This window comes from Jaculus jaculus, chromosome 16, assembly GCF_020740685.1.
Source record: "Jaculus jaculus isolate mJacJac1 chromosome 16, mJacJac1.mat.Y.cur, whole genome shotgun sequence".
NCBI lineage: Eukaryota > Metazoa > Chordata > Mammalia > Rodentia > Dipodidae > Jaculus > Jaculus jaculus.
The window spans coordinates 831,312-843,558 of record NC_059117.1 but is presented as its reverse complement, the minus strand read 5'-3'; the positions used below and the strand labels follow the sequence as shown (position 1 = coordinate 843,558).

The window sequence follows — 12,247 nt, the reverse complement described above, 5'->3', positions numbered from 1 at the left end:
AAAAAAAGAAAGAGAGGAAGGAAGACAAGTAAATGACAGTCAACTGATATTCAGCTCCACAAGAAAACACAGCACCTCTGTGTGATGTGATGATTCTTTCAATTAAGTATGCAAAGAAAGATACTACTACTAAGCAGCAATCATTGTCTGATGGCTTCAGGCAGAGAAAGAATCTAGGTAGGTGCTTGGGTCAATACAGAAATACCACTTATAGAAGAGTTGGCTGAGCTCCTTAAAGCATCCTATTCTTATCTGGCATTCCATGGGTTTGAAGCCAAGGACTCATTCAGGAAAACGAAGCTATTATGGGTCCTTCTCTCAACTCTCATTCGCCATACAAACCATTATGAGACTTTTAGAATCAAACATATTGACACAGCAATAAAGCATTGACACAAATGAGAAATTTCCAAAATATTAAAAACACCCATTTTGACACTAAAAATAATTACTGAATTTACTTCTATTCTTAGCCTCAATCAGTCCAGAATAAATTGAGAAGCCCACAAAAATACATGTTAACAGAAGTTATTTTGCAATTTAATCTTACATTCTAATGAAAGAAAGCATTATGAAGGTTTTATTTTCAATTGTGGTAAGTTGACAGCATGAAATTCTTGTAATATAAGCACAATTTCTAACATAGCACATAGAAGAAATAAAGGTATTTTTCAATGGTGCAACATGTAACCATTAGGACATAAATTTGGTGAACCCCTTTGGTTTAATACTGAATTGACTAGAAAGCCTGAAAACATATATGTTTAATTCTTTAAAAAAGAAAAAGCTCAGTGGATTCACTTGAAATGTACAATGGTTAGGATTGTGATAAAATATATATGTGTGTATGTGTGTGTGTATGCATGTATATATGCCCTTAACCAAGCACTTGACAATTTTTAGAATTATCCTGGAGAGCCAAAGCCCCCAAGAGTGGAGAGAAAAGGATAATTAATATAATCCTCCTAACTCTGAGATCTATAGCTCTAACCTAACCAGACATAAACACATAAAAATATACCTTGACTTTTCATGTTTAGTGATTACAGAAGTATGAGAAAGCTCCATGGTAATCTCAATCCCAAAACCATTTGTAGCTAGGTGAGGGGAAAATGGGAGATGTTGGTCAGAGGGCACAGACTTTGCATTTGAAGACGAGAACTTCTGCAGCTCTCATGAATACTTCAGTGGCTACATTGGCAGCCATGGATAACTGGATGACTGAAATGTACTTACAGACTGGATCTTAACTTCTCTCATCACACTCATGAAAAGGTTAAGTATGAGGTAATGAGTATGTTAATGGCTTTGGCTATGACCACCAATTCACAACATGCACCTATGTCAGATCCTCATGCTGGACACATTAAACATATACAGTCCTGTTTGTCAGACATACCTCAATCAATCTGGAAAAATAAAGACAATTTTAAAAATGTCCTAATTATTTTTTAAAGAAGATATTCCATTGAATCACCTTTGAAACAGGATTCAAAAGCTGTGATGTTTACCCACCCTTCCAGTAAAACCTTCTATAAGCATCCTGCCTTGGACAGGGAAGCACATTCTGTCATCACATTCACACCATTCCTTTTCTTATTTGCTGACTGACATTTTCCAGCTTACAGAACAATGTGTCCCTGCAGCCAAAATACCCTGAAACATCAAATAGCTGACTACCTCTTTTCTAAAACTGAACTCTACTGCAAACAGCATTACGCAATTTAATAATTTGTCAAAAGTAGTAGAATCAGTTATTATTGAAGCATATTTCATAGTTCAAAAGAAACGGATACACTAAGCTACAGTTATGTTGCTAACAAAGAAAGATGTGCAATTAAAAACAAAAAAATCCAGATAAGATGCAATGACAGCTTTATTTCGAAAACAGAAACTTCATTGGTTGTGCTCATGTATTAGATGTAATTCCTGCCATTTAAGGTTACACACACACACACACACACACACGCACCATCCATCTATCCATCCATCCACACACCCACCCACAGACTCACATGCTTTCAAAGCTCTTTCTGATAGCTCTTTCAAAATATGTGCTTCTTTTTTTTTCAGTTATTTTTTTCAACACAGAAACAAAACAGAATTCTGAATAAGCATTTTATGCTCATATGTCAAGCTGTGGAGTTCATAAATCCCACTATGGCATTCAACTTCTAAACAGTTACCTTGAAAACCTAAAATAAAAGTCTTCCCTAGCCTGAACTGTAGCCTGCTATCCCTAGTCCCTTGGGGATAACAATCCATCTCTCAAGACCCAAGAAACTGGAACCTTAGAAAGGAAATTCTGAAAATGTATCCAGGTCTTTTTAGGATTTTCCTGCTATGTTGTTTTGCCTTTGTACCATTATTTTGAAATGTATGTTGTAATTACTTCAAATTTTTATAGGAATCAATGTTAATGACATTTTAAAAATTGGAATATACAATAAGATATTGCTAAACTATCCTTGTAAACAGCACACATACATATCTCAATGTAGGACCTCCACTGTACTGTTTGTGACCCCCTCATCACTGAGTTATTTTCATCTCTGTTTATAGAAGTTTGCATATAACTTCAAGGATTATGACATAGATCAGTCTATAGATGAGTGTCCTTATAGGTTAAAAATGTCTTTGTTCCACATTACATTTGTATCTGGGGAGTTTTAGTTCGAAATTTATTCGAAGATTAAATTGTTTTGGAAAGGTGGAGGTTTTAACTTCACAGTCACATACGTATGTCCTGATCTCTGTCTCCCCATATGACCTGCCATCTTGCTCTACATGGAAGACTTAGTATCCATAATATAGCATGGAACTACTGCAAGACGATCACTATTTGCTAGAGTGCCAGGCTCTTCAACTCGTTCTTATTATTTATGGTACTAGTTTTAAGTTGCAGTTAAAATTATCAAAGTTACTATTAGGCTAATGTAGTTTTTGTTTTTATTCATATTTCAAAAGTATCAATGTCCACATCACAGTTATAAAAAGACTAGCTCTTAAAAATTTGTTAACATTTTCCAAATCAAAGTAATCATTTTCATATTATAATTTACACAATTATATTTTTTAATTTATTAAATTTTATTTATTTGAGAGCAACAGAGAGAGAGAGAAGGAGGGAGGGAAGGAGAGAGATAGAGAGAGAAGAGGGGAAGAGAGAGAGAGAGTGAGAGAGAATGGGCACGCCAGGGCCTCCAGCCACTACAAACAAACTCCAGACACATGTGCCCCCTTGTACATCTGGCTAACGTGGGTACTAGGGACTCAAGCCTTGAACCTTAGGCTTCCTTAGGGGTCCTTAGGCTTCACAGGCAAGCACTTAACCGCTAAGCCATATCAGCCCTACACAATTATATTTTAAAAGTTTTTTTTTAATTAAAAAAGGCAAGAAACATTTCTTATTAGTTGTTTTATATTTCAGTTACTTATGATTTAGTTGAGAGAGAGGGGGGCAGATAGAAAGGGAGAGAATGGGTGTGTCAGGGCCTCTATCCATTGTTAACAAACTCTAGAGGCTGGGCTGGAGAAATGGCTTAGTAATTAAGGTGCTTGCCTAAACTCCAGATGCATGTGCCACCTTGTGCATATGGCTTACGGGGGTACTGGGGAGTTGAATCTGGGTCCTTAGGCTTTGGAGGCAAGTGCCTTAACCACTAAGCCATCTCTCTGGCCCAAGAAAATATTTGAAACATATTCAATTACATCATCTATTTCAAGACAAACAATACACAAATGTGAAACCATGTTGCTTAAGTGATCATTACACCATACACAAATAGAAGAAAAAAACTTCTCTGGAGATTTCTGTAACCAAACAAACTGGTAAAAACTTCACTATGTACAAGATTTCTATACATTTCATTACATAAATACAACTCTTCCTCCACATCATAATCATATGGGGATAATGGATATCGACTTGCAAATGAATAAATTTGTACTGCTCACCTTATGCCATATATACAAATTAACTCAAAGTAGATCCCAGACCTAATTTCAAGTTGAAACAAAACATATGTATGAACCTTCATGACTTTATGTAACAGTAGCATAAATGTTTAAGGGAAAGGAAAAACCAAATAACTAAGCATGGCAGTATACTTCTATGATCTCAGAATTTTGTAGGTGGAGGCATAATTGTGAGTTCAATGCAAGTCTGGGCTACAAAGCAAGACCCTCTAACTGATAAACAATGCACACTGATCTCTCTGAAGACACCTATAGGAACCGACTCTAAGCAGGAAGACGGAGACTACAACAGGAATTGACCCACGAAAAGGGTTGTGAGGTGGAGGAAAGAGCGCTGTAATGTAGGGAAAGAGGGCTGTGAGGTGGGGAAAGAGGGTGGATAAGAGGCTGTGACTGGGAGGAAAAAAAGGCCATTATTTGTAATGTCTCTCTGTGGAAGAGACAGTGTTTCCAATCTCGAGTAGCAGTTGGAGTGTCATGTTATGCCATGTATTCACTTCAAAGGAATGTAGTAGAAAAAACTGATGCTACAACTCCCTGTACAGATATCTAACAGTTAATTAAACTAAAATTTTTCCTTTGGGCTAGTGCTATAACTTAGTTAAATATGTAAGGACCTCAGTTAGGGCCCTAGAGATCAGAAAAAAAATGCCAGGCATGTTGTCAAAATATTAATCCTAGCACCAGGAGGTAGACACAAGTGAACACTGAGGCTTGCCTATGTAAACAATCTGCCAAAGTGGTTAGCCCCAGGCCAATGAGAAACTCTGTCAAAAATAGGAAAAGAAGCAGAAAAGGAAAATAAAAATATTTCCTGTGGAATGACATTCAAGGCTGCCCCCTAGCCTTCACATAGAATCTGCATACACAAGAACAAGTACACATATGCATCAGAAATTCTCTTGAGTGCTGGAGAGATGGCTTAGTGGTTAAGGTGTTTATCTGCAAAGCCAAAGGACCCAGGTTTGATTCCCCAAGACCCATGTAAGCCAAATGCACAAGGTGGTACATGCGTCTGGAGTCTGTTTGCAGTGGCTAGAGGCCTTGGTGTGCCCATTCTCCATCTCTCCCTCTTTTCCTCTCTCACTCTTTCAAATACATAAAGAAAACAAAAGAAGAAATTCTCTTGAAGAATAATCAGCAGTAAAAAACCTCAATAGGTCTGGCGAGATGGTTTAACAGTAAAGACACTTGCCTGTGAATACTAAAGAGGCAGGTTCAAGTCCACAGAACCCATATACGCCAAATGCACCAAGTGGCGCATGTATCTGCAGTTTGCTTCCAGCGGCTAGAGACCCTGGCACACCCATCCTCTCTGTCTTTCTCTCTGAATCTCAACTAAATAAATAAAATGTTTTAAAACCATTAATAAATTAGACAGAAAATTAAATATACCTCAAAGACCACAATCCTTGTAGACACAGAACACATTAATTTACCTTCTTCCCTCCTGTCACAAACTGCTTGCAACTGGATCTCACATACTGTGGGTACAAAGCAATGATCTACAAGAGAAAAAAGACCCAACCCTGGTTTAAGAGCCAGAATTTAACAAAGAATGAAAACCTTTTATCCATTTTGGACAATATACTCTAACACTTACCTAATATGCAGGGAGTAACTCCATCAAGCAGTACTCTGCAACAACTGAGCACATCACAGTTTTGTGATAAAATTTCTTTCTTTCTTTTTTTTTCTTTTTTCGTTTTTCGAGGTAGGGTCTCACTCTAGCACAGGCTGACCAGGAACTTACTATGTAGTCTCAGTGTGGCCTCGAACTCATGGCGATCCTCCTACCTCTGCCAACTGAGTGCTGGGGTTAAAGGTGTGCACCCCCACGACTGGCTTAATTATTTGTTCTCTGAAGCAAAACTGAAGCTTGCAAACCAGACTGAATTCTTTCTACTTTCTGGAGAGTGAAGATGCCTCTGAGTAGACTCCATATAAAAGGCAGTTAGGATGTCACAACTATTCATAACTAAGTGCATTTCATAGATGACATTCAAATGAAGCTCCTTTATTGCCCAAGATGCCTCCCAATGATGAGAACCTGTCCCCAGGGTTCTCAGCTGCTTTCCCTAGTTAGGCATGCCTCACCAAGGCTGTTCCACTCTCTGTCAGGGTTGATGGTTTTATGATCACACTGTATATTTAACACCAGGCTGTGCATGGAGAGGGGTGACAAGCAATAGTGAAGCTCCAAGGGCTCTACCAGCCCAGCTCTGTCTTTGAGACTCATCTGTTATGCATGTAAGTAATAGAGGTTGCTTTTTAACCTTTTTGTTCCCAAATATTCATAAAATCAGTGACTTGATGAATTTTGTTTTTACTTTTTTATTTTGCTTATTAATATAAATTGTTATTTATTTATTTTTAATTTTTGAGCAGAGAGACATAAAGGGACAGAGGAGAGAGGGAACAAGGGGAAAAGACAGAGATAAAAGGAGATAGAGATAGAGAGACAGTGGGGGGGGGCAGCACACTAGGACCTTTTGCTGCTACAAAGAACTCCAGACTCATGTGCCACTTTGGGCATCTTGCTTTATATGTATACTGGGGAATTGAACCTGGCCCAACTCAGGCTGTCAAGTTTTACAAGCCTTTAACCACTGACACATCCCTCAGCTTTTAATAACTTTGCATGTTTTAACTATGTTTCCCTCCTTCAGTGGAGTAAGTTAATAGATTTCTCTTACATTGTCATTTTTAGAGCTTAGCATATAGCCTCTCATTCTTCTAGCCATCCTATTTACCAGGTTAACATTCCTTCCAACACTGTCCTAACCCATCCTAACATTCCACTGTTCCAACTTCTTAAAATCTTTCATGAGTCCTTTAAGCTGCCTCATAATGCACAACGGGCTTCTCTATTCCTTAAAAGAACATGACCTTACCCTCTCCTCCTCACAGGAATAGGAAAATTAGACAAAGGAGCTACTGCATTAACTGCTTCTCCTTCAGTGCACAGCTGCAGAGGCTGAACCAAGTGTCTCTTGTGGCTACCTCACCTGCAGCCTGAGGACTAGGATACTTTTCCAAGGCTACTCTCCCACTTTAAGCTGACAAGCACATTGCTCAGTGCTGCTCTACTAAACAGTCATTTTCTGTGGAGTACTCCCTTCTGTGCTCATTTCTACCATTACGCAAACATGATTTGTAATAATTAACCCTGCAGTGCCCTTTCTTTCTACCCACCACATGACTTAAAAAGAAGGGTCTTTACTGGTTGGTTGTACTCAACACCTCCAATTCACTCTTGACACTGTCCTCACTAAGGCCATCAGTAAACTCTTGTTACCATATGAAAAGCTTTTCATTCCTTCTTCCTGCAGCTTACTCTCCAGACTCCTTGAACACTCTTGCCTACTCTCGGGAAATCCTCTTTCTGATGTTCCTGTCACCATTATGGGATTTATCCATGCCTCCTACTTACTGTTCCTTAGATATATTTTGGCTATTTTTTATTTTCAGTATCTGAGTTTCTAAAGAGCTCCACAATATAATGACAACTCTTATTCTCTTCTCATACTGTAGCTTTAAACTGGAAAATATCCATAAAAATGGCTTCACCTTGGGCTAGAATAGTGCAGTTGATAAAGCATTCACCTTCCATGTATGAAGATCTGAGTTCCATCTCCAGCACCTATATAGAAGTCTGGGTGGAGCAGTATATGCCTGCACTCCCAGCACTGGGAAGCAGAGATGGACAAATACCCAGGGAGCACTGGCCACAGGCTGCTGAGTGACCCTCATCTTAAAAACAGTAGAAGTATTTCCTGAGGAATAATACCCGAAGCTGTCCTATGGCCTTCTCTCCCTCCCTCTCTCTCTCTCTCTCTCTCTCTCTCTCTCTCTCTCTCTCACACACACACACACACACACACACACACACACACACTCTTACACATACAGGAATGTGCATGTATGCACACTTTAAAAGGATAATCTCCATGTAGAGGCTTGTACCCGTGTTCCTAAGCCTTCCATAAAACAGCCTTCTATACTCTTGCTTGTATTCATGCCAAAATCTGCAACATCCTTACCCAAATCACACTTAATTGTAGCTAATGGATTCCTTCACAGCACTAAGCAAGAGCCCAGGCTTACCCTCGGCTGCTCTCTTTGACCTCACTAAGCTAAATCATCAGTACAGCTTACTACTTCCTAAAGAGGATGTAAACTCATCTCTTCTCCATGTTGAACCCTCATGATCACTCCTTGTATTGAGCTGCTAATGCCTTGTCCACTACACTACAATAGTCTTCTAGTTAGTCTTTCTTTCCCAGTCACTCACTGTTTATATAACCCTTTCCATTCTGGAAAATTCAGCTTCCTAAAATACAGGCCAGATCTTACCTCTCCTTTACCCATTCGTTAATAAATGTTTGAATAAACAAGAAAAAATGACTTTTTCCTTTAACGAATACAATAGCTACTTGACCGTAATGATTCTCTATGCTGGTCTTGCTGCCTCTTGTCTATCGCATCTGCAATATACACTGTATATAGTCACTGTATATAGTCACCATGTGAGTTTTCCTAAAACTTAGTTCAGTCATGTCTCTCTCTCCTCATTTATTGGATGTAGACCAAATTTCTTAGCCTACAGATAGAGCTTGCTCTAATCTTCCTTATGTACCATCTACTCAAGACTGTTTGCCACTCCCTGAATAGCTTGAAATATTAATAGCTTCTCTATTTCTATGTTGCTCTCCCACATAGAAAACCAGCTACTCTATCTGGCCTTGTTCAGATATTAGAGCTCTTCATCAGACTTCACTCTACTGATGAAGCTAGCAATAACAAGAACAGCCATTTGCTACTACAGTCTTAAAATTGTTTTTACCTTTTCAGTCTTTCATCAGACTCATTGTATATGTGTGTGAGTGTATGTGTGCATGTGTGATTTTTACCCACTACAATAAAATACAATAAAAGCTCCTGAACATAGAATGTATCACACATCCTGTTTGTTACAATATTCTAAAGGTATCAGTTGTTGAACAGACACACTGTCAAAAGTCATGCAGATCTAGCAGTGTCTAAGTTACTATAATTGTTATTGCCAATGTGAGAAAATTCTTGAAAACAATACTTGCTGAACACTTACTTTAATGGGACAGTCAAAAGTCTCATGGAATTCTTCCCCAGAATAGAGTCCAAGTACCTGCACCTACAAAGTAAGCAGAGCATATCGGTTCCATCATGACAGTAACAGGAAAAGGCTGTTTAGTCACTAAGAATACCTTCTAGCAATAAAACAGTAAGACATTAAAAAATTCAAAGGTCCTGTGATCCCTAGTACACATCTAATGTAAAGCACTCTGTTATGTGAGGGCACTCTGCTACAATTAATTACACTTTTATAAAGCATTCATGTGTAGAGTTCCTTTCACTTTCCACAAATTTACTATTTGGTTCCAACTTTCAAAAATAAAATAGAGGGCTCAGGAGATGGATTGCTTGCAAAGCCTGCCTGCCTGCCCAGGTTTAGTTCTCCAGCAACCCCAGAGAACCTGAGGCAAAGTGAGTTGGGCATGCCTCTGTGCTCCCAGGGCACTTATGACAATGGAAGGTGGAGCCTGGAGAATCCTGAGCATGAGAAGGTGAGGCACACTCACACCTACTCTGACCCTACACACATGCTGTAACAGGCATATACACACATTCACACACAAACCCAAGCCCATACACAATCTGTGGCAAGCACAACCCCCATACATAATGCAAATAATATTTTTCACAAGGGAAATTGATTTGAACAAGTTATTAACATTCTTTTATGTACTTTGCATAGACTATCCCTAAAGGAACTATTTTTTTCTTCTTTAAAGGAGTCATGTGTGTATATAATACATATCACCAACAGATCAATGTGGTAAGAGATCAGATTTATAAGTCTGCACTGACTCTGTCAAGACATTCCTACTTGTCAATGCCTACTTTAAAGCTATTTTGTTTCACTTTGTTTTCATTTTTCTGAAGTTCTTTACTTGACTAAGGATAGCAGCAATAACAAAGATAAAATTAAGCAAAGATATATGACAAAAGATATAAATTGGTTTTTTAAGCTTAGCAAACTTTTATGATATAATCTAACTCTCTAATCATCAGCAAACTCAAGTAATAGAACCCAAGCTAGATGTGTGGTATGTACCTGCAATCCTGGCACTTGGGAGGCTGAGGCAGGAAGATCATGAATTTGAGACCAGACTAGCCAAACAGAAAAACCAAGGTAGAGGAAAAAAAGAAGGAAGAAAGGATGAGAGAAGGGAATAAGAAGACAAAAATAAACCCAAGAAGATCTTCTATGTTCTTTTCCTTTCTACAGTACCTTAGTACCAGAGCATCCCCGGGACAGCAAGTGAGTCATGCTGTTGTCTACACTTGATAGGAACACAGTGACTGCTCCATCACTGGCACCATCAACAGAGTCTACTCTGTCACTGGCACCTTCAATGGAGTCTCTACTCCATCACTGGCACCATCAATGGAGTCTTTACTCCATCAATGGGACCTTCAATGGAGTTTCTACTCCATCAGTGGCACCTTCAATAGAGTCTTTACTCCTCCTTTCAACATATTTTTTTAGATTTATTTATTTTTATTTTTTAAAATTTAATTTATTAGTTTTCTTTTCAGCAAATACAGGCAGTTTGGTACCATGGTTTAGGCTCATCCATGACCTACCCCCTCCCAATGGCCCCTCCTTGTTGATGTAAATGGGTCATGCACTATGGAGTTAGCCCATAGTTATTGGTACAATAAATGTCTCTGCATATCAGGACCCAACATGTGACTCTGACATTCTTTCCGCCCCCTCTTCCGCAAAATTTCCCTGAGCCATGTTGGGTTCATTTTTGGTCTGCTTCAGTGATGAGGTGTTGGGGGCCTCTGAGGCTCTGAGTCTCTGATTTGGTAAGAGTTGATTTTTCTCTGTGTTGAGTCTCCTTCCTCTTTGTGCTGGTATCCGGTTCATCAGGAAAACAGCACCCTTGGTTGTTTTGCCAAAAAAATATGGAACGCTTCACGAATTTGTGTGTCATCCATGCACAGGAGCCATGCTAATCTTCTCTGCATCATTCCAATTTTAGTATATATGCTGCTGAAGCGAGCCCTCTTTTTAGATTATTAACACCACTGCACATAGCAGTAGTTGCTTCGTTGTCACTGACATGCAGCATTTCAATGTATGAATATTTCACAAGTTATGTGTTCTTTCTGCTGATGTAAGGCCAGGACTGTTGTGAGTATTGCCACTAGAAGCATCCTCTACAAATCTCTTGGTGAACTCACTGAAATTTTGAAAAGTAGGTAACTAGGGATGGAAATGCCAAATCATAGGCATGAAGATGTTCACGTTTTTCATTAATTTATACTCCTACTCGCAGAGTATGAGAATTCCCAGGATTGTCATAGAAGTAGAAGTCTAATAGCATTAGAGCCACTGGGAACTACCTCCTAATGCCTGGGGTGAGTTTCCTCTTTTGTTGATCTCTAATATTGAAATAGGTGTGTTGCTGACAACTACCGCCATTACACTTGGATTGCCTCAAGACTGCAAGGCTCAGTTCAGTGCAAGGTAGGTGGTGATGCCGTGGTACCTGGCCCTGATGGGAGGTGAAAGCTGCAAAGTGCATGTGGAGCTCAGTATTCTGCGAAGGGGTCCCATGGATACTGCAGCCATGGTGTGAGTGCCTGACCTTGGCCACTGTGGTCAAGGTGTACAGCACCCTATGCCACAGTCCCAGCAGTCTCCTGGGTGAATGGCCACAGCCAAAAGAACATGCTGGGGCAGCACACCCTGAAGCCCACATCTCCCCTCCTGGACTACAATGAGGAGCATCTGAGAATTGTGGTAGTGGAGGCAATATCCCCTCTGAGGCCTGACTTGCCTGGTGACAGGGCAGCTTCCTCCACCCCACAGGGTACATGTAGGAGAAGCTAAATAAGTCCCCTCCATCAGGCAGACTGGACATCAGACAGACCACTGCACCTGACCAACTCTGCAGTCCTAATATGATACAATGCATGCTCGGATGGTCCCCAGTGTTTCCTCTGTCCCAGCTACTCTCCCAAGCACCTAACTCTTACCAACTTCTCAGTTCTCCTAATATCCATGCAGTACATGTTGGGACTCTTCACATCTTAAGGGGAGGGAACATACAGAGGCACAGAGAGGGAACGAAAATTGTCTGACAACACAATAAAACAGCAGTAGCATAATGGGGCTCCTAACCACTAGACCAAATCCCAGCTCAGGTACTCA

General features: G+C 39.7%; 1 protein-coding gene and 1 non-coding gene across 2 annotated transcripts in view; both read right to left on the bottom strand.

Annotated features, from left to right (window-relative positions):
* Positions 1 to 12,247, bottom strand: part of Vps41 (VPS41 subunit of HOPS complex) — a 160,264-nt gene that overhangs the window by 71,923 nt on the left and 76,094 nt on the right. Inside the window, exons 6-7 of the mRNA XM_004668846.3 lie at positions 9,089 to 9,151; positions 5,418 to 5,483 (exon numbers count right to left, since the gene is read on the bottom strand). Of these exons, the coding sequence (XP_004668903.1) occupies positions 5,418 to 5,483; positions 9,089 to 9,151 (129 nt within the window). The remainder of the gene's footprint in view (positions 1 to 5,417; positions 5,484 to 9,088; positions 9,152 to 12,247) is intronic.
* On the bottom strand, positions 10,990 to 11,092 carry LOC123455389. Its single transcript, XR_006633878.1, has one exon. It is a non-coding gene; the product is annotated as a U6 spliceosomal RNA (small nuclear RNA).